General features: G+C 48.5%; 1 protein-coding gene across 1 annotated transcript in view; it reads left to right on the forward strand.

The window, feature by feature from the left end:
• KCNH2 (potassium voltage-gated channel subfamily H member 2) overlaps nucleotides 1-22,710 on the forward strand; it is a 137,950-nt gene that overhangs the window by 109,457 nt on the left and 5,783 nt on the right. Inside the window, exons 6-12 of the mRNA XM_060782796.2 lie at nucleotides 4,350-4,775; nucleotides 10,768-11,155; nucleotides 13,196-13,395; nucleotides 16,582-16,834; nucleotides 19,183-19,376; nucleotides 19,502-19,601; nucleotides 22,062-22,349. Coding sequence (XP_060638779.2) covers nucleotides 4,350-4,775; nucleotides 10,768-11,155; nucleotides 13,196-13,395; nucleotides 16,582-16,834; nucleotides 19,183-19,376; nucleotides 19,502-19,601; nucleotides 22,062-22,349 — 1,849 coding nt within the window. The remainder of the gene's footprint in view (nucleotides 1-4,349; nucleotides 4,776-10,767; nucleotides 11,156-13,195; nucleotides 13,396-16,581; nucleotides 16,835-19,182; nucleotides 19,377-19,501; nucleotides 19,602-22,061; nucleotides 22,350-22,710) is intronic.

The raw sequence follows: 22,710 nt of genomic DNA on the forward strand, positions 1-22,710 counted from the left end.
TGCTTCTTGGCAGAATGGGGTTCGACTGGATGGCCCATGAGGTCTCTTCCAACTCTTGGATTCTATGATTCTATGATTCTAATAATAATAATAATAATAATAATGTTCGACTTGTGATTTTGTGATACTAAATCCAGCATATAGATCTTGTTTGCTGTGACATACTGTGCTTTGTATTGTTGAAGGCTCTCATGGCCGGAATCACTGGGTTGTTGTAGGTTTTTTCGGGCTATATGGCCATGTTCTAGAGGCATTCTCTCCTGACGTTTCCTCTGCATCTATGGCCAGCATCCTCAGTACCTCTAAGGATGCTTGCCATAGATGCAGGCGAAACGTCAGGAGAAATTCCTCTAGAACATGGCCATATAGCCCGAAAAAACCTACAACAACCCAGTGATTCCGGCCATGAAAGCCTTCGACAATATATAATAATAATTTGGAGTTTTGGAGCACAAGACTCCTGACCTCACAATCGTGTTAAAAAACAAAGTATGGATCGTTGATGTTCCAATCCCAGGTGAGAGCAGGATTGCAGAGAAACAACTGGAAAAGATGACACGATATGAGGATTTAAAGATTGAACTGGAAAGACTCTGGCACAAGCCAGTCAAGGGGGTCCCAGTGGGGATGGGCACACTGGGTGCATTTCCTCAAGACCTTGGCCTGCACTCAAAAACAATCGGTGCTGACAAAATTACAATCTGCCAGCTGCAAAAGACCACCCTACTGGGTTCTGCACTCATTGTTCGTTGATACATCACACAATCCTAGACACTTGGGAAGTGTCCGACATGTGATCCAATACAACAGCCAGCATAATGATCTTGTTTGTTGTGTACTAATCTTGTTGTGTATCTAATGTCCATGTGCAGAACCCTCAGGACCCATTGGGAAGACGTACATGAGCAGTGGAGTTGGAGCTGGGCCCCCACTCTTGTCTGCTTTGGCCTTGTCTGTTATGGGAGGGTGGAGGCAGTGCTGGAGCATCAGAGGAAGGAGGTGCGTGAGAGAGAGAGAGAGAGAGAGAGAGAGCCGTGTGGGGCGCCTTGTGAGCCTGCGCCAAAGCCGAAGCCACGCGCCGCTTGTCAGGGAGGATGAGCCGCTGCAGCCGCCACCGAGGGACAGCTCCTGCCTGAGGCCGCTTCCCCTCACGCTTGGCCACGCAGCGGCTGATGCTCCCTTGGCTTGGCCTTGGCAGGAGGAGGGGGAGCGCGTGCGCACAAGGCATGGCGTGCCCGTCTCTGTCTGTGTCTGTGGAGGGAGGCCTTGGCACTTCCAAAGAGACCCTCCTCTGCATTCCTTGGAGAGCAAGGCGGCTGTGTCTGCATCCAGAGGAGCATAGTGTCTACATCTAGGGAAGAGAAAGATTTTGGAGTCCTCATGGGGAGGAAGGGGAACATGAGCCAGGAATGTGATGTGGTGGCAAAAAAAGCCAATGGGATTTTGGCCTGCATCAAGAGGAGCATAGTGTCTAGATCCAGGGAAGCCATGCTCCCCATGCTCTATTCCGCTTTGGTTAGACCACTTTACCTGGAATATTGTGTCCAATTCTGGGCACCACCATTCAAGAGAGATATTGACTCTAAGCTGGAAAGTGTCCAGAGGAGGGAGACTAAAATGATCAAGGGTCTGGAGAACAAGCCCTATGAGGAGCGGCTTAAGGAGCTGGGCATGTTTAGCCTGAAGAAGAGAAGGATGAGAGGAGATATGATGAGGGCCATGTATAAATATGTGAGAGGAAGCCACAGGGAGGAGGGAGCAGATCAAGGGTCTGGAGAACAAGCCCTATGAGGAGCAGCTTAAGGAGCTGGGCATGTTTAGCCTGAAGAAGAGAAGGCTGAGAGGGGATATGATAGCCATGTATGAATATGTGAGAGGAAGCCACAGGGAGGAGGGTGCAGATCAAGGGTCCGGAGAACAAGCCCTATGAGGAGCGGCTTAAAGAGCTGGGCATGTTTACCCTGAAGAACAGAAGGCTGAGAGGGGATATGATAGCCATGTATAAATATGTGAGAGGAAGCCACAGGGAGGAGGGAGCAGATCAAAGGTCTGGAGAACAAGCCCTATGAGGAGCGGCTTAAGGAGCTGGGCATGTTTAGCCTGAAGAAGAGAAGGCTGAGAGGGGATATGACAGCCATGTATAAATATGTGAGAGGAAGCCACAGGGAGGAGGAGGGAGCAAGCTTGTTTCCTGCTTCCCTGGAGACTAGGACGCAAGGGAACAATGGCTTCAAACTACAAGAGAGGAGATTCCACCTGAACATGAGGAAGAACTTCCTGGCTGTGAGAGCCGTTCAGCAGTGGAACTCTCTGCCCCAGAGTGTGGTGGAGGCTCCTTCTTTGGAAGCCTTTAAACAGAGGCTGGATGGCCATCTGTCAGGGCTGATTTGAATGCAATTTTCCTGCTTCTTGGCAGAATGGGTTGGACTGGATGAGGGCCCAGGAGGTCCCTTCCAACTCTTTGATTCTATGCCATAGGGGTCAAAGTGACCGTGGAGAGGGGAGCAATAGGCCCATCCTCCATCCCCACACACTTCTCTGACCCAGGAATCCTCCCCACAGAATCTTAGGGATGGGGGAGACCCCGAATGCCATCCAGTCCAGCCCCCTTCTCCAAGATAGGAAGGCACCATTAAAACACTCCTGACAGCCTCTGCTTAAACATTTCCAGTCTGATGTATTGTCGAAGGCTTTCATGGTCGGAATCACTAGGTTGTTGTAGGTATTTTGGGCTGTATGGACGTGTTCTAGAAGCATTCTCTCCTGATGTTTCGCCTGCATCTGTGGCAAACATCCTCAGAGGTTGTGAGGTCTGCTGGAAACTTGGAAAATTGAGTTTGTATATTTGTGGAAGGTCTGGTTTGGGAGAAAGAACTCTTGTCTGTTGGAGGCAGATGTGAATGTTTCCATTGGCCACCTTGATTAGCATTTGATGGCTTGGCAGTCTTTAGGTGTGGCTTGTTAGTGCCTGGGAAATTCCTTTGTTGAGAGGTGACTAGCTGTCCCTGATTGTTTCTCATCTGGAGCTCCCCTGCCTTTATTAACTATCCTGATTTTATTTGGATTTCATGTTTGGTGGCATGCTGCAAGTTGCTTCTGGTCGCTTTGGAGTGAGAGAATCAGCTGTCTACAAAGACATTGCCCAGGGGACATCTAGATGTCTTGCAACCCTGTGGGGAGGCTTCTCTCCCATCCCTAAAGGACATCTGATAGAATACCAAGCCTACAAACTTTGTGTTTGTTTGTTTTTTAATGGTGACTACTGGGTTGCATATGTTCTGTATCAGAAACTAGAGATGATGTGGTCTATCCAGTGCAATTTTCTGAATCTGCACCGCAGATGGTGACTACTGGGTGGCATGTGTTCTGTATCAGAAACTAGACATGATGTGGTCTATCCAGTGCAATTTTCTGAATCTGGACCGCAGAAGGCGACTACTGGGTAGCATATGTTCTGTATCAGAAACTTGAGCTGATGTAGTCTATCCAATGCATTTTTCTGAATCTGCACAGCAGATGGCGACTACTGGGTAGCATATGTTTTGTATCAGAAACTAGATATGATGTGGTCTATCCAATGCAATTTTCTGAATCTGCACCACAGATGGCGACTACTGGGTTGCATATATTCTATATTGGAAACAAAGCTGATGTAGTCTATCCAATGCAATTTTCTGAATCTGCACCACAGATGGCGACTACTGGGTAGCATATGTTTTGTATCAGAAACTAGATATGATGTGGTCTATCCAATGCAATTTTCTGAATCTGCACCACAGATGGCGACTACTGGGTTGCATATATTCTATATTGGAAACAAAGCTGATGTAGTCTATCCAATGCAATTTTCTGAATCTGCACCACAGATGGCGACTACTGGGTAGTATATGTTCTGTATCAGAAACTAGAGCTGATGTGGTCTATCCAATGCAATTTTCTGAATCTGCACCACAGATGGCGACTACTGGGTAGCATACATTCTGTATCAGAAATTAGAGCTGATGTGGTCTTTCCAATCCAATTTTCTGAATCTGCACCTCAGATGGTGACTACTAGGTAGTATATGTTCTGTATCAGAAACTAGAGCTCATTTGGTCTATCCAATGCAATTTTCTGAATTGCACCACAGATGGCAACTGCTGGGTAGCATACATTCTGTATCAGGAACTAGAGCTGATGTGGTCTATCCAATGCAATTTTCTGAAATCTGCACTGCAGATGGTGACTACTGGGTGACATATGTTCTGTATCAGAAACTAGAGCTGATGTGGTCTATCCAGTGCAATTTTTTGACTCTGTAGGAGAGTCCCTTCTTGGTTGGCCATCTCTGACCCCTCTCCTTGTTGCAGGTGCTGTCCCTGGGTGCGGACGTCCTCCCGGAGTACAAGCTGCAGGCGCCGCGCATCCACAAGTGGACCATCCTGCACTACAGCCCCTTCAAGGCGGTGTGGGACTGGCTGATCCTGCTGCTGGTCATCTACACGGCCATCTTCACGCCCTACTCGGCGGCCTTCCTGCTGAACGACCGGGACGAGCCGGCCAGGCGCTCCTGCGGCTACTCCTGCAGCCCGCTCAACGTGGTGGACCTCATCGTGGACATCATGTTCATCATCGACATCCTCATCAACTTCCGCACCACCTACGTCAACACCAACGAGGAGGTGGTCAGCCACCCGGGGAAGATCGCCATCCACTACTTCAAGGGCTGGTTCCTCATCGACATGGTGGCCGCCATCCCCTTCGACCTCCTCATCTTCGGGTCCGGGTCTGAGGAGGTAGGCCCCACGCATGGGCTCCCCTATCCCTGTTTCCTGTGTAATTGTGCGGTCATTACTATGATAATAAGAACCACAACGTTGCTATACGCCAGAAACGTTGTTTGTGTGGTTGATACAAACTAGGTTGAATTGGTTGAGTCTCTATGATGAGATATTCATTGAAAAGCTAGAGCAAAATGTGTTGCAGGATGATGTCCCCTTTCCCATGTTTTTTATGATAGAACCAATTAGAAAATAACATTTATAACTCAGGAACCCCCTGACCGAACTTGCTGACTGAAAGGTCGCCGGTTTGAATCCGGGGAGCGGGGTGAGCTCCCAGTGTTAGCCCCAGCTTCTGCCAACCTAACAGTTTGAAAACATCCAAATGTATTGACACAGTTTTCAAGTGTTTCCAACAGTCATGGTATAACTTGTTGACCGAAAGGTCACCGGTATGAATCCGGGGAGTGGGGTGAGCTCCCAGTGTTAGCCCCAGCTTCTGCCAACCTAACAGTTTGAAAACATGCAAATGTATTGACACAGCTTTCAAGTGTTTCCAACAGTCATGGTATAACTTGTTGACCGAAAGGTCACCGGTATGAATCCGGGGAACGGGGTGAGCTCCCAGTGTTAGCCCCAGCTTCTGCCAACCTAACAGTTTGAAAACATCCAAATGTATTGACACAGTTTTCAAGTGTTTCCAACAGTCATGGTATAACTTGTTGACCGAAAGGTCACTGGTTTGAATCCGGGGAGCGGGGTGAGCTCCCAGTATTAGCCCCAGCTTCTGCCAACCTAAGTGTTTGAAAACATCCAAATGTATTGACACAGTTTTCAAGTGTTTCCAACAGTCATGGTTTTTGTTTTTTTTTTGACGTGTCAAGAGTGACTTGAGAAACTGCAAGTTGCTTCTGGTGTGAGAGAATTGGCCGTCTGCAAGGACGTTGCCCAGGGGACGCCCGAATGATTTGATGTTTTTATCATCCTTGTGGGAGGCTTCTCTCATGTCCCCGCATGAGGAGCTGGAGCTGATAGAGGGAGCTCAACCGCCTCTCCCCGGATTCGAACCTGCGACCTGTCGGTCTTCAGTCCTGCCAGCACAGGGGTGTAACCCACTGCACCACTGGGGGCTCCCAACAGTCATGGTATAACTTGCTGACTGTTAGGTTGGCAGAAGCTGGGGCTAACACTGGGAGCTCACCCCACTCCCCAGATTCATACCGGTGACCTTTCGGTCAACAGTCATGGTATAACTTGCTGACCGAAAGGTCACCGGTTCAAATCCAAGGAGCGGGGTGAGCTCCCAGTGTTAGCCCCAGCTTCTGCCAGCCTAACAGTTTGAAAACATGCAAATGTATTGACACAGTTTTCAAGTGTTTCCAACATTTGTTACTATAAATTATGAAATAACAGTCATTCTCAGGTTTTTTTTTCAGACTTGAAATTTTGTAACTAAAATAGAAAATTGATTTAATTAAGTCTATATAAAATATAAGGTGCCCCCGGTGGCGCAGTGGGTTAAACCGCTGAGCTGCTGAACTTGCTGACCGAAAGGTTGCCGGTTCAAATCTGGGGAGTGGGGTGAGCTCCCAGTGTTAGCCCCAGCTTCTGCCAACCTAACAGTTTGAAAACGTGCAAATGTATTGACACAGTTTTCAAGTGTTTCCAACAGACATCATGGTATTCTTTAGTTACTATAAATTATGAAATAACATTTTCAGGGGTTTTTTTAAGACTTCAAATTTTATAATTGATTTAATTAAGTCTATATAAAAATATAAGGTGCCCCCGGTGGCGCAGTGGGTTAAACTGCTGAGCTGCTGAACTTGCTGATCGAAAGGCTGCAGATTCAAATACAGGATACGGGGTGAGCTCCTGCTGTTAGCTCCAGCTTCTGCCAACCTAGCAGTTCAAAAACATGCAAATGTGAGTAGATCAATAGGTACCTTTCCGTCAGGAATGTAACAGCGTTACATGCAGTCATGCCAATGGCCACGTGATCTTGGAGGCATCTACGGACAATACCAACTCTTTGGCTTAGAAATGGAATTGAGCACCAGAGTCCCAGAGTCGGACACGACTGGACTTCATGTCCAGAGGAAATCTTTACCTAACCTAATCCAGGAACAAAAATTGTGTTACATAGTGCTATTTGCATGTCCTTGTGAGCCCAGGTTCAGATGGAATCTCTTTTCTTGTAGTTTGAAGCCATTGTTCCATGGCGTCCTAGTCTCCAAGGAAGCAGAAAGGAAGCTTGCTCCCTCCTCCTCCTCCCTGTGGCTTCCTCTCACATATTTACACATGGCTATCATATCTCCTCTCAGCCTTCTCTTCTTCAGGCTCAACATGCCCAGCTCCTTAAGCCGCTCCTCATAGGGCTTGTTCTCCAGACCCTTGATCATTTGAGTCGCCATGGACTTATCCAGGGGTCGGTATAAGTACTTTACCTAAACTCTCACCAAAAAAGGACACCCCCCTCCTTTCTCTGAATAGCGGTCACTCCATCCTGGAAAGCCTTGAAAAAGCATCATCTCCTTTCCCCTGGGCTTTTCTAATGCGGAGAGGGTGACTGGTGGCTGGGCAGCTCTCCCAGCCACCGAACCCTTGACTTATCCAGAGGTCACATCAACATCCCGAATTTTGGCTTGAAAACCTGCCCTCAACTTATCCCCAAGGTCAACATCGACACGAATATGGTCCTTAACAATCCATGAGATACAGAAGTTAAAATGAGATTTTATTTTATTTTTATCGTGTCAGGAGTGACTTGAGAAACTGCAAGTCACTTCTGGTGTGAGAGAATTGGCCGTCTGCAAGGACATTGCCCAGGGGACGCCTGGATGATTTTATGTTTTTTTATCATGCTTGTGGGAGGCTTCTCTCATGTCCCCGCATGAGGAGCTGGAACTGATAGAGGGAGCTCATCCGCCTCTCCCTGGCTTCGAACCTGCGACCTGTCGGTCTTGAGTCCTGCTGGCACAGGGGTTTCACCCACTGCGCCACTGGGGGCTCCAAGAACCCCAAAGTTAAAGCCAGATTGAAACATAGCATTAAACCTGCAGATGTGGATTAGCAAGACAATCAGCAACATCCAAACTAACAAAATGAAGTTCAACAGTGACAAATGCAAGATACTCCACTTGGGCAGGAAAAACGAAATGCAAAGATACAGAATGGGGGACAATGCCTGGCTCGAGAGCAGTACGTGTGAAAAAGATCTTGGAGTCCTCGTGGGGAGGAAGGTGAGCATGAGCCAACAATGTGATGTGGCGGCAAAAAAAGCCAATGGGATTTTGGCCTGCATCAAGAGGAGCCTAGTGTCTAGATCTAAAGAAGTAATGCTACCCCTCTATTCTGCTCTGGTTAGACCACATCTGGAATATTGTGTCCAATTCTGGGCACCACAATTCAAGAGAGATATTGACAAGCTGGAATGTGTCCAGAGGAGAGCGACTAAAATGATAAAAGGTCTGGAGAACAAGCCCTATGAGGAGCGGCTTAAGGAGCTGGGCATGTTTAGCCTGAAGAAGAGAAGGCTGAGAGGGGATACGAGAGCCATGTATAAATATGTGAGAGGAAGCCACAGGGAGGAGGAGGGAGCAAGCTTGTTTTCTGCTTCCCTGGAGACTAGGACACAATGGGACAATGGCTTCAAACTACAAGAGAGGAGATTCCATCTGAACACGAGGAAGAACTTCCTGTGAGAGCCGTTCAGCAGTGGAACTCTCTGCCCGGGAGTGTGGTGGAGGCTCCTTCTTTGGAAGCTTTGAAACAGAGGCTGAATGGCCATCTGTCAGGGGTGATTGGAATGCAATATTCCTGCTTCTTGGCAGAATGGGGTTGGACTGGATGATGGCCCAGGAGGTCTCTTCCAACTCTTTGATTCTATGATTCTATGATTCCATCCAAGACATGATGTTGGTGGGACAGGCCTTGCACCATTACTCTCCCAAAGTCTGTCCTCAATGTGGAAAGAAGCGGGGAATATGGGGAGTTGGAAGGGTCATCCAGTCCAGAAGGAGGTTGGGTCATCCAGTCCAGAAGAATGCCTCCCTGGCATTCACCTGCAGCCTTCTCTGGCCCTCCCCCCCTTCCCCCACCTTCCCATCACGTGGCAACTTCAGGGACCTGGGAGAAAACTGGGTCCCGTCCTGAGGGAGGTGCCACGTCTATCCTGCCAGGCGCATGTGGGGCAGCCAATCTGGCAAGGAGGAGGAAGCGAGGGCAGTCCCAGAGCCTCAGGTGTGCGCCAGGTGTGTGTGTGTGTCTCCTCAAAGCCCTTCCGTTGAGCGGAAGAGGAATGCCTTGGGGAAGCCGGGTGCCAGGCTTGGCCACTTGAGTCATGTGTTCCATACACAGCTCCAGCCTTCCTCTGCACCTTTCAAGTGCAAGAAGGATGCCGTCGTCAACGGTATCGAATACCGATGAGACACTCTCTCTGTCTAGTTCCCAGCGTAGATCACCTACTAAGATGACCAAGGCTGTTTCAGTTCCATGTCCTGGTCTAAAGCCAGACTGTGCTGGTTCTAGATGGTCAGTGTCTTTCAAAAATACCTGGAGTTGCGAAGCCACCACACGTTTCAGGACTTTGCCCAAAAAAGGGAGATTGGAAACTGGCTGATAGTTGACGAATTGAGTGGGGTCCAGTGATGGTTTTTTCAACAGTGGTGTTATGATAGTTTGTTTTAAGTTGGGTTGTTGTAGGTTTTTCCGGGCTATATGGCCATGTTCTGGAGGCAATGTTTCTCCTGACGTTTCGCCTGCATCTATGGCAAGCATCATCAGAGGCAATGAGGTTTCGCCTGCATCTATGGCAAGCATCTATGCTTGCCATAGATGCAGGCGAAATGTCAGGAGAGAAATTGCCTCCAGAACATGGCCATATAGCCCGGAAAAACATACAACAACCCATTGATTCCAGCCATGAAAGCCTTCGACAATACATTGTTTTAAGTTGGCTGGAATTTTGCCCTCCTGTAAGGAGGCATTAACCACCACCTTCACCCACTCTGCCCCCAGTGGTGCAGTGGGTTAAACCCCTGTGCCAGCAGGACTGAAAACCGACAGGTCGCAGATTCGAATCCGGGGAGAGTGCGGATGAGCTCCCTCTATCAGCTCCAACTCCTCATGCAGGGAAATGAGAGAAGCCTCCCACAAGGATGATAAAACATTAAAACATCCGGGCATCCCCTGGGCAACATCCTTGCAGACGGCCAATTCTCTCACACCAGAAGAGACTTGCAGTTTCTCAAGTCACTACTGACACAACAAAAAAAAAAACCCACTCTGCCAAACCTTCGCTGGCCTCTCTTATCAGCCAGGATGGGCAGGGGTCTAGGATGCATGTGGTAGCTCTCGCTTCTCCCAGGATCTTGTCCACGTCCTCAAGCTGAACCAAGTGAAACAAATACATCAAAACTGGACAAGCAGGTGCTCATGTTACATCCTCAGATATTGCCATAAATGTGGTATCAAAATCAGAATGGATCAGAGCGACTTTGTCCGCAAAGAACCGAGCAAATGCTTCACAGTGAGCTGCCAAGTTGCCAGGGATTCTGTTCTGAGGTGGATTTAACAGCCTTCTGACAACTTGGAACAGCTCAACTGGACAGTTCTTTGCAGACGCAATATTGGCTGCAAACAAAGATTTCTGTGCAGCCTTTATTGCCATGTCAAAGGTCCTTAAAAATGTGCCCAGGCGTGCTCAGGCTGATCTGCTACGTTTTCAGCACCACACTCACTCTAATTACCTCTTCTTTCACTTCATCACTGCCAAGGGGCTGGTTATCTTGGTTACTCAAGAGGGGGCATTCTGGAGCAATCGTGTCTACTGCCCTAGTTATCTCCCTATTCCCTAACCCTAACCAGCTGTTAGGAATTGTGGGAGTTGAAGTCTAAAACACCTGGAGGGAGGGCCCAAGTTGGCCCATGCCTATTTTAATCATCTGTGAGACACCTTGAGAATCACTCCATTTGTGTTTGTGTCCACTTCCTTCCTTCTCCACAGACCACCACACTGATCGGCCTGCTGAAGACGGCACGGCTGCTACGGCTGGTGCGGGTAGCGCGCAAGCTGGACCGCTACTCGGAGTACGGGGCGGCGGTGCTCTTCCTGCTGATGTGCACCTTTGCGCTGATAGCGCACTGGCTGGCCTGCATCTGGTACGCCATCGGCAACATGGAGGGCAAGGCCATCGGCTGGCTGCACTCGCTGGGCAGCCAGATTGGGAAGCCCTTCAACGAGTCCACGCCACACCAGGGCCCCACCATCAAGGACAAGTACATCACCGCCCTCTACTTCACCTTCAGCAGCCTCACCAGCGTGGGCTTCGGCAACGTCTCCCCCAACACCAACCCCGAGAAGATCTTCTCCATCTGCGTCATGCTCATCGGATGTGAGTGGGTGGGTGTATGGGTTGGGGGCACCAGGGGCAAAGGGGGCGCTAGGTCTCCCAAAGCCATGTCTGCAGGGTGATAGCCAAGCCCCTCACCTCTTGGAAATCACACCTTGCGGGGCTCTTTGGAGGAGAGAGAGCAAGACTCACTGTACTGCAGTCTCAATAGAGGAAGGACAGGTTCAACATGGAATTACCCGTATTTACCCAAGTCTCATGCACCATCGAATCTAATGCGCACCTTCATTTTCAAAACCCTGAAACCAAAAAAAGTATTTGGTGGCAAATGGCCATAAAAATACTTTTAAAAAGGAAGTCACAGAGATTCCATTGCTACATCTTCCAGGGTGGGTGGGTGGGGGGGGTTCCATTGCTACATCTTGGGGGGAGGGGGGCAGTGGCAAGTAAAGGAGGAGAAGGAATGGCAAAACCCTCTTTGGGAAACATGCATAGGAATGTGGTGGGGGAGGAAGAATCCTTCAGTCTAATCCTACCTCTAGTCTAGCTACTCATTAAGGTCTGGAAGCTTGATCACACAAGAGACTTGTGCAGTCCAGGGATGAAGCCCAACAACAAGGATTTGTAGTTTACTGATGCCTCACCAAACTACAAATTCCAGGATAGCATAGCATTGAACTATGACCATTAAATTAGAGATGAGGTTCCTCAAAGAGGATCTTTGGACTCAGCTCCAGAAGCACCTTCCCCTTTTGCTTTGGCTCAGCACTAAGATGTGACCCAAATCTAATGCGCACCCTAGTTTTGGCCAAGTAATTTGGCCAAAAAATATGAGCATTAGATTTGAGTAAATAGAGCAGCGTTTCTCAGCCTGGGGGTCAGGACCCCTGGGGTGGTCATGACAGGGTGTAAGAGGGGTCGCCAAAGACCATCAGAAAACACAATATTTTCTGTTGATCATGGGGGTTCTGTGTGGAAAGTTTGGTTCCATTCTATCGTTGGTGGGGTTCAGAATGCTATTTCATTTTGGGTGAACTATAAATCCCAACAACTGCAACTCCCAAAAGGCAGGGTCTATTTTCTCCAAAGTCTACCAATGTTCACATTTAGGCATATTGAGTATTTGTGCCAAGTTTGCTCCAGATCCATATTTTCTATTGGTCATGGGGGTTATGTGTGGGAAGTTTGACCCAATTCTATTGTTGGTGGGGTTCAGAATGCTCTTTGATTAGAGGTGAACTATAAATCCCAACAACTACAACTCCCAAAGGTCAAGATTCTATTTCCACCAAACTCCACCAGTATTCACATTGGGCATATTGAGTATTCGTGCCAAGTTTGGTCCAGATCCATCATTGTTTGAGTCCACAGTGCTCTATCTGGATGTAGATGAGCTACAAATCCCAAACTCAAAGTCAATGTCCACCAAACCCTTCCACTATTTTCTGTTGTTCATGGGAGTTCTGTGTGCCAAGTTTGGTTCTATTCCATTGTTGATGGAATTCAGAATGCTCTTTGATGGTAGGTGAACTATCAATCCCAGCAACTAAAACTCCCAAATGACAAAATCAACCCCACCCCACCAGTTTTCAAATTGGGGCATATCAGGCATTTGTGCCAAATTTAGTCCAGTGAATGAAAATACAACCTGCATATCAGATATTTACGTTACGATTCATAACAGTAGCAAAATTACAGTTATGAAGTAGCAACAAAAAATAATGTTATGGTTGGGGGTCACCACATCATGAGGAACTGTATTGAGGGGTTGCGGCATTAGGAAGGTTGAGAAACACCGAAATAGAGTATATGGAATTTAACGGCATTCCATCAAACCCAGACCTCTTCTCATCCTCACCCACTTTGCAAGGCTCTTGGTAGGGGGGGGGGGGGGGCTAAATATAATGCAGTCCCAGTAGAGAAAGGACTGGCTAAACATGGGATTGTATGGCATTTAATGGTATTCCATCAGATCTTAATGGTTTGAGTCTTGGACAAAGACTCTGGGAGAGCAGGGGGTATCTCTGGACGGAAGACCCCTCCTCTCTCTCACTCACCTCCCCACTCTCATTTCCACTGCAGCGCTCATGTATGCCAGCATCTTTGGGAATGTCTCGGCCATCATCCAGCGGCTCTACTCCGGCACGGCCCGCTACCACACCCAGATGTTGCGGGTGCGAGAGTTCATCCGCTTCCACCAGATCCCCAACCCGCTGCGCCAACGCCTGGAGGAGTACTTCCAGCACGCGTGGTCCTACACCAATGGCATCGACATGAACGCCGTGAGTCCAGGTCGCAGGACTGTCGGGGGGGGGGGGGGGGGGCGGGGTGAGCACTCATTGTAAGGGCAAAGGGTCAAGGTGAAGAGGAGAGTGGTCAAGGAGGGCTTGCTCCTGACTAGCCGCCCCTAAAAGCCTGCACTACAGATCTCCCCCTCCCTCTGGCCATTCCATGACTGGTGGGGGTTGTCCGCAGTTGGAAAAGCGCCTGGTTCTGACCAATGAGCCATGATTTGGAATGGTCCCTGTAACGAACCTGACTCACTTTAGGAAGTTGGGAAGTGACCTACCTTGTGGTGCCCAGAGAACGATATCACCAGTGGAGAGCTATTTGCATGAGAGCGACCTGATTGGCCATATGCAAATGAGTGGGTGCCAAGACTTGAAAGAGGGGCAGAGGCAAGGATGACAATGGGAGAAGCCCAACTGAACAGCCTATTTATTTGTTTATTTATTTATTATTGACAGCTTTTCTATTCTGCTCTTCTCCTCACCCCATAGCAGGGGACTCAGGGCGGATTACAGTGTACACATATATGGCAAACATTCAATGCCAATTTTTGACATACAAACATATACAGACATACACAGAGGCTATTTCACTTTTTCTGACCACCAGAGGAGCTGTCACTTTCCTCGTCCATCTGCGACACTGATGAAGTACTTCCGCATTCCCCGCATGCTTCCCCGCTGGAATGCTTTGCTGGAGTCTTTTTTATGGCCTCATAAATCAGTTAATTTAGCCTCCCCACACTTTAAGGTGGGACCTAATTTTCCTACTTGACAGATGCAACTGTCTTTTGGGTTGCAAAGGTCGCCAACAGGCTACACAATTGGTTGGAAACCCACTGCGACGCTGATGAAGCACTTCCGCATTCCCCGCACGCTTCCCCGCTGGAATGCTTTGCTGGAGTCTTCTTTATGGCCTCATAAATCAGTTAATTTAGCGTCCTCACACTTTTAAGGTGGTACCTTATTTTCCTACTTGACAGATGCAACTGTCTTTCGGGTTGCAAAGGTCGACAACAGGCTACACACAATTGGTTGGAAACCCACTCCAACCCGGGCTGGCTTCGAACTCATGACCTTTTGGTCAGAGTGATCTTAATGCAGCTGACACTCAGCCAGCTGTGCCACAATCCTGGTGCTTAACTTAACAATCCCGGTGCCAAAACTTAGCAATGATAGACAGGTGGCTAGCCCTGTGATTGCAAACCAAGGGAAGCCACCTTGTTGCAAATGCATGGAACCTTGGAATATATGCAAACACTCAATAGAAAGAAAATGAAGCAGAAGCTCCTGGTACAGCCGTACCAGCACAGTATTAGTAAAGAAGTCCTTTTGAGAAAAACTCACATTGAAACGTTGTTCTATAAGCCTCAAGCATTTGATCTTACGTAACCACTACGCTTATACCGTAAGAATGATACAAATAAACTTAAGTAACTGTTTCATCTTCAAACAAACTCTCTCTCTCCATGTATCACTTCCAGCTTGAGGCGTCCTAAAAGGAAGAAGAAGAAAACAATCCTTTACTCCTCAGTGTCTTATTTTGCTCAGACTGTCCGCCTGTCCCCTTGCTCACCATTTTGCATTGCTGGTTAGATAAGCAAATAGGAGATCCCTTCAGCCATGCCATGGGACTAGAGTGCGCCCCAGTCCCCTTCTCTGCTGAGGGTCCTGTGGGGATCTCTCTCACTGGGCAATGCCCCCATTGTGCATCCGGCCCCAGAGATACTGCCAGACCTGCTGCACTAGAGCCCTGAGACACCTTTTCAACACAAACTACACACTGTTCCGATAATCCAAAAAGTAAAAGTTTATTTAGAAAAGAGTATATAAAAAGAAACAAAGCTAAAAAGAAAATCAAAGTTCCAAAAGTTATTTCCAAGATAGGCAAGAGTCCCAAAATCCTTTCAGATACAGTCCCAAGAAGCCCCGGTGGTGCAGCAGGTTAAACCGCTGAGCTGCTGAACTTGCTGACCAAAAGGTCAGTGGTTCAAATCTGGGAAGCAGGGCAAGCTCCCACTGTTAGCCCCAGCTTCTGCCAACCTAGTAGTTTGAAAACATGCAGATGTGAGTAGATGCATAGATACCGCTTCAGCGGGAATGTAACAGCGCTCCATGAAGTCATGCCTATGGCCACATGACCTTGGAGGTGTCTATGGACAACACCGGCTTTTTGGCTTAGAAAGGGAGATGAGCCCCATCTCCAGAGCTGGACACAAGTAGACTTAATGTCAGGGGAAACCTTTACCTTTACAATCTCGGGAGTCAATCCACAGATATATCCAAAAGCATGATAGGAATCCAAGGCAGGCACTCTTATGTCACACAATAGCAATGCCTGCCTTATTCCCAGCAGATTCCCAGAGTAGCTTAGTGTTTACACCTTATTTTATTTTTCTGGTTATTTAATATTTAATGTTTATTTTGCTGAAGTGACATTTGTCTTTACTGTTCCAAAGTAGCACAAATCCTATGTAAAATCATACTACGTATTTTTTACATTAATATTGAAATCTGAACTATATACAGAAAGTCTTTACTTTGCGAGAAACAAGAACAGCTTAGAAACTTGAAGACATGAATTTCCAAAAACATAGGACCAAGAAAGCAAGAGGTGTTCACCTGAATGCAACACTGCTCTCACAAAAGATTGTACCAGCAGAAACCACTTTAAAAGGCCTCAGTCCCTCCCATGACATCATTACGCGAACACCTGCTTTTCCTCTCCTTATCTCTAAGCCTCTGGGAAAAGCGAGTCTGTCTCTCTTGCATGATCTGCCTCCGAAGTGCCAAGCACCTTGATCTGGACAAACATTTGTCTCCCACACTTCTCTCAGCCTGCACTCCTGGCAGATTCTCATGAGAACTGATACCACTTTCTCCAGTCTCGTGGGAACTGCTAGGAGATTCCAAAACAACTCTCTCCAGGCCACTTCTGTCCCCCTCTGGGCCCTCTGAATCTATCCCAGCATCCCCTCCCTCATCTTCTGAGTACTGTCCTTGGGGAGGGTATTCCAAAACACCTGGAGGGAGGGCCGAAGTTGGCCCATGGCTGTACTAACAGGTAGGCATTCAAACACCTAGACACAGACTGACACAGAGTGAAGGAAGCGTGGGAGGTTGTTGATTCTCCAGCGCTCTTCTCTCCTTGCCCCTCCTGGGCCTGTCCACCCGCTGCAGGTGCTGAAGGGCTTCCCGGAGTGCCTCCAGGCGGACATCTGCCTGCACCTGAACCGCACCCTCCTGCAGAACTGCCGGCCCTTCAAGGGGGCCACCAAGGGCTGCCTGCGGGCACTGGCCATGAAGTTCAAGACCACCCACGCGCCCCCCGGGGACACCCTGGTCCACGCCGGGGACGTCCTCACCGCCCTCTACTTCATCTCCCGGGGCTCCATCGAGATCCTGCGCGGAGACGTGGTGGTGGCCATCCTGGGTAAGTGGGTGGGGTACTTTCAGCCAGGGAAGGGGGCATACAGTGCAGTGGGGAGGCGGGATGGGGAGGTTGGAGGAAGGAGAACCCCTCTTGCTTGTGTGGGATGCGTTGTAAGGTTCCTTGCTTCCTTTACTCAAATGTGCGACCTCCCAACTGTTGTCATTCCCAGAGGAATCCCAGGGGGAGCCCCTGGCTGGCTCTTGTGGGAGGAAACTGGGCTTTGGCGATGGTCACTGGCCCAAAGTAAACAAAGGGGAATCTGCTGCTTTCTGGGAGTCTGAGGAAGCCTCCTTCTTTAGAGGTTTCAAAACGAAGGGCTTGGATGGTGCCTTCCTGCTTGGTGGAAAGAAGGAGGTTGGAATGGATGGCTTTTGGAGGGCCCTTCCAACTCTGATGGGGGGTCTGGTGGAGTCACTTTCTCTGGAGGTTTCTAAACAGAGACTGATGGCCATCTGTTGGGAGAACTTAGGTGATGTCTTCCTGCCTGGCAGAATGTGGCTGAACTAGATGACCTTTGGGGTGCCCTTTGAACTCTAGTGGAATATCGACAGCCTGGGAATCCAATGGAGTGTCCTCCTCTGGAGGTTTCTAATTTCCCCTGGAGCTGCTGGTGAGGTTCTTCTAAGGGCCTTGACCACCTGATTCCAGCCTGGTCTTGGCCACTCATGTAGACAGGACCTGCTGGCTCAGAGAGATCCAAATGAATCTCCCATTACAGGAGGAGGCCTTGCCAGAGTGTCTCTACAGGTCCTCCACCCTATTCCTTCCGGAAAACAGGCAACCTCTCTATCCTCTGTAGCTTTGTCTTCCCCCAAAGTGGACTCCAAAAATAAGAAATAGTGAGAGGCGTGGCTATACAGCATACAAGTTTGGCTTCCCTGTCAGGTCCCAATAGTTGTGTGCGTGCTGCAAGCTGAGGCGTAGAGGGAGACATAGAAAGCGAAAGTCTCCTCAGTGGAGTGAGGAGCAGGACGCTCTGATTTAGATATTTTGTGTCTTCAGGGGGAAGAAGTAAAGCTTTTGCTTTAGGTATTGTGTGCCCTCAGGGGGAAGAAGTAAAGCTTTTGCTTTAGGTATTGTGTGTCCTCAGGGAGAAGAAGTAAAGCTTTTGCTTAAGGAATTGTGTGTCCTCAGGGGGAAGAAGTAAAGCTTTTGCTTTAGGTATTGTGTGTCCTCAGGGGGAAGAAGTAAAGCTTTTGCTTTAGGAATTGTGTGTCCTCAGGGGGAAGAAGTAAAGCTTTTGCTTTAGGAATTGTGTGTCCTCAGGGGGAAGAAGTAAAGCTTTTGCTTTAGGAATTGTGTGTCCTCAGGGGGAAGAAGTAAAGCTTTTGCTTTAGGTATTGTGTGTCCTCAGGGGGAAGAAGTAAAGCTTTTGCTTTAGGTATTGTGTGTCCTCAGGGAGAAGAACTAAAGCTTTTGCTTTAGGTATTGTGTGTCCTCAGGGAGAAGAAGTAAAGCTTTTGCTTTAGATATTGTGTGTCCTCAGGGAGAAGAACTAAAGCTTTTGCTTTAGGTATTGTGTGTCCTCAGGGGGGAGAAGTAAAGCTTTTGCTTTAGGTATTGTGTGTCCTCAGGGGGGAGAAGTAAAGCTTTTGCTTTAGGAATCGTATGTCCTCATGGAGAAGAAGTAAAGCTGTGGCTGCTGTTTTATTCAGCACTGTGGGTCTCTCTCCCCCAGCACCAACCAGCAACAGCCTGTGGGTCTCTCTCACACCCCCTCCCCCCAAACACCAGGGGATAGATAGGGGAAAAGCTTCAACAAGCAGTCTGCTCCTGAGCCCAGAGAGATCATCCCATATAAGCAGATTGTTGTACCATACTGCATAAAAATAAGACACCCCTGAAAAGAAGCCATAGTGTGTTTTCTTGAGAAAAAAATAAATATAAGACAGTGTCTTATTTTTAGGGAAACATGTTATGAGTTGTTTGTAAGTTGGATATAGAATGACTGGCTATATGATGCCCTTCCAAGATCCTTGGCTCAAGCAGACGCCCCTCCCTCCCCCCTCCCTCCCTCCCCTCCCTCCCTCCCCCTGAAAGAAGACTGAGGCCCAAACCCACCTGCAAAAGCCTGAATCACCTTTGCTCCCCAAGGAATGGTGCTCCTGAAATGTGCATTTATGTATGGAATCTGTGTCCCTAAGAAGCAGGCTTCCAAACTCAGAAAGATAAAGCTCCTGCCCTGAATCCTAGAGTTGGAAGAGACCCTCAGAGGGCATCCAGTCTGACGCCTGCAGCAGAGAAGGACGTCGGGCAAATGCAGGGAGCAGGGCTGCTTATGGCAATTGGTACCCCATTTCTATGAGATGCCTTCCATAAGCCAAGCCTTGTCTTGCCCCCCTCCCCAGGGAAGAACGACATCTTTGGGGAGCCCCTCAACCTCTATGCGCGGCCGGGGAAGTCCAACGCGGACGTGAGGGCCCTGACCTACTGCGACCTGCACAAGATTCACCGGGAAGACCTGCTGGAGGTGCTGGACATGTATCCTGAATTCTCTGACCACTTCTGGTCCAACCTGGAGATCACCTTCAACTTGCGAGATGTGAGTTGTGCCCCCTGAGAGGAGGAGGTGAAGGAGGGGGTTACCCTACTCCTTTTCCTTTGTGCTGTCCCCTTCCCCGAATGCCAGTTTGAAGGCTACTAATGGTTACTTCTATTATGTTCCAGACCAATATGATCCCAGGTTCGCCCAGCAGCGAGGAAATGAACGGCGGCTTCAACCGCCTGCGGCGCCGCAAGCTCTCCTTCCGCCGGAGGACTGAGAAAGGTGATTGCCCCCATACACACACACACCCACAACTCCTGGGATTGGGTTCTGCCCTAGAGAAGGAAATACAGGGCTGTCCAGCCCTTGAATACAGTGGTTCCCAACCTGTGGTTCGTGGAGCGACTGGTCTTGCGAAACCCTCTTATAGTGCCAAAGATGGGCACCTCATGGCCCTTGAATGTTGAGGAACAACAATCCTCCCCATCGTCCACTGTTGGCTGTGCCACTTTGGGTTCTGCTCAGTGGTTGATGTTTTGTCTTATGTCTGTTATAACAGGCTACGTTTTTTATTTAATTTTAGTTGTTAAGTCATAATTTGTGTTTATATGTTGGGTTAGTATGGATGTATTGTTGTTGTATTCGGGCATTGAACGTTGGCCTTTTATGTTTGGAATCCGCCCCGAGTCCCTCTGGGGAGATAGAACAGGATACAAATAAAGTTGTATTATTATTATTATTATTATTATTATTATTATTATTATTTTACTGACACGAAAGCACAGTATGTCTCAGCAAATGAGATCTCTATGCTGGGTTTCGTATCACAAAATCACAAGTCGAAAACTTCCCAAGCGTCTTGGACTGTGGGATGTATTTTCGAAGGATGCGCACAGATCCAAGTCAGGTGGCCTTTTGCAGTTGACAGATCATGATTTTGTCAATGTTTATTGTATCCAAATGCCAACTGAGGTCTTTTGGCACCGTACCCAGTGTGCCCATTACCACTGGGACCACCTGTACTGGTTTATGCTACCAGAGCCTTTGCAATTCAATTTTGGGGTTCTGAGAACAGCTGAGTTTTTCCTGTTGTTTTCCTCAATGCGACTATCAGCTGGAATGGTGACATCAATCATCCATTTTTTCTCCACAATCGTGATGTCTGGTGTATTGTGTTCCAAAACTTTGTCAGTCTGGATTCAAAAGTCCCACAGTATTTTTGCATATCCATTTTCATGTTCATGTTTGATGTTGTCCAGCTGTAGTCTGTCCAGATATTTCTAGGCCTCTGGCTGGTGACACTTTTTTGCATATTTATGCCCTCACTTTCCATGATTTTCCCCTTCTTCAGGGCCACTGTCAAACATTTGTCCAAACCAAATTCCATGTTGGTATCAGTGCTAAAGATTCTGACAGTGTTAGTCAAGAGACTGGATTTCGGTTTCGGTTTTTTCATACAGCTTCAGGTCATCCATGTACAGCAGGTGTGAAATTTTGTGAGATCTCTGAGACGTTTGATAGACAAGGTTTGTTTTTTGTAAGATTGTTGACAGAGGGATCATGGCAATGATGAAAAGCAGTGGGGACCATGAGTCTCCCTGGAAAATTCCTCTCCTGATGTTGACAAGGTCCGTAGTTTGCATTTCCAACAAACAGTTCAATTTTCCAATGCTTCATCATCATCATAGGAGCCCCGGGTGGCGCAGTGGGTTAAACCCCTGTGCTGGCAGGACTGAAGACCGACAGGTTGCAGGTTCAAATCCGGGGAGAGGCGGATGAGCTCCCTCTATCAGCTCCAGCTCCTCATGCGGGGACATGAGAGAAGCCTCCCACAAGGATGATAAAAACATCAAAATCATCCGGGCATCTCCTGGGCAACACCCTCGCAGATGGCCAATTCTCTCACACCAGAAGCAACTTGCAGTTTCTCAAGTCACTCCTGACACGACAAAAAAAAAATCATCATCATCATTATTATTTATTCTTCCAGGGAGTTTAGTCCAATGCCCAGGGGCCTCAATGTTGCCATTCCTGGAGGAAGGGGTCAGTTCTTCTGCAAGACACAGCCTGGCCTTTGCTTGGCATGCTGAGCATTTTGCCAAGATGGAAGTCAGCAGAGGAGTTTCCCTGTATTGCAGTGGTTCCCAACCTCTTTTTGACCACCTTGACCAGGGACCACTCACTCTCCAACGCTGGTCCCAAAATGGTTACGAATCGGTTTTTGGTCAACTTTAGATTCAGTTTGGTTATTTGGGGTGCTGGTTCAGAAAGTTGCATTGGATAGACCCCATCATCTCTAGCTTCTGATACAGAACATATGCCATCCAGTAGTCCCCATCTGCTCATCCACAGAAAACCATATTTAATAAGCCTTGGCACTATAAGGAGGGTTCGCTAGACCTGTTGTAGTTGTTGCAGTGGTGTAGTAACCATGAGGTTGTGAACCATCTTTTAGTTCTTGTGGACCACTGGTGGTCCATGGACCACAGGTTGGGAACCACTGCTGCATTGCAAAGAATGTGACATACAAGTTAGCATCAAGACTTCCAGTCCTGGCCATGACTCCTTTGCAAATGGTGCAACAGAGGGATGAATGGATGCCTCGTGGAAGATCCACACATGTGGCAGTCCCAACTCCCCCCACTTTGGACCTTTGAGGGAGGGGGGGCTACGCGTGTTGAGGAGAGGGGTGCAGTTGAATCAAGGCTTTCATTGGGGTCTTCTTTCTGGTTCTCTCCACAGATGAAGAGAAGGGCGGTGAGGGCAAGCCTCCGAAGGCGCTGCTGCTGGGCCAGAACTGCCAGGGGGTCCCCTGCGGCCCCCCCAAGTGGGAGCCCTGCCTGAGCAGCTCCCTGGCTTCCAGCCCCCCCTCCAGCGACGAGGGTGAGGGTGAAGAGGAGAGTGCCCCCTGCCCCTCCAACGCCGACCTCTCACCCTTTGGCCCCCCTGCGACCCCCGGTGGGCAGCCCCCCTCCCCTGCACCCCCAGCGGAGCACAAGCGCAGTGAGGAGGCCTGCAACCCGCTCTCAGGTAGGACCCGGGGGGGGGGGCTTCAAGGGGGAGGGGGTTGTGGGGAGGGCTTCAATCTGGAGAGGGAGGGGTCACAGATCAAGAGGATGATGAGGGCAGGGCTCGTTAACCCAATCTGCATACTGCTAAGTCTATGAGAAGCAAAAATCAGTAGTAGGGTTCCCATCACCTTGCCTATATATAGGTCGTTTTCAACTCTTAAAAATGTGCAAACATACATAAGAAGCACAATGGGGCAAAATAAGCTGACTGGACTGGCACTCTTGAGCGTCCACCAAAGTTTATCAGTGGAGCCTGTTTTCGAGCAAAGTGTATTGACACAGTTTTCAAGTGTTTCCAAGTGTTTGTTACTATAAATTTC

This window comes from Anolis sagrei, chromosome 6 (genome assembly GCF_037176765.1).
Source record: "Anolis sagrei isolate rAnoSag1 chromosome 6, rAnoSag1.mat, whole genome shotgun sequence".
Taxonomy (NCBI): Eukaryota; Metazoa; Chordata; class Lepidosauria; order Squamata; family Dactyloidae; genus Anolis; species Anolis sagrei.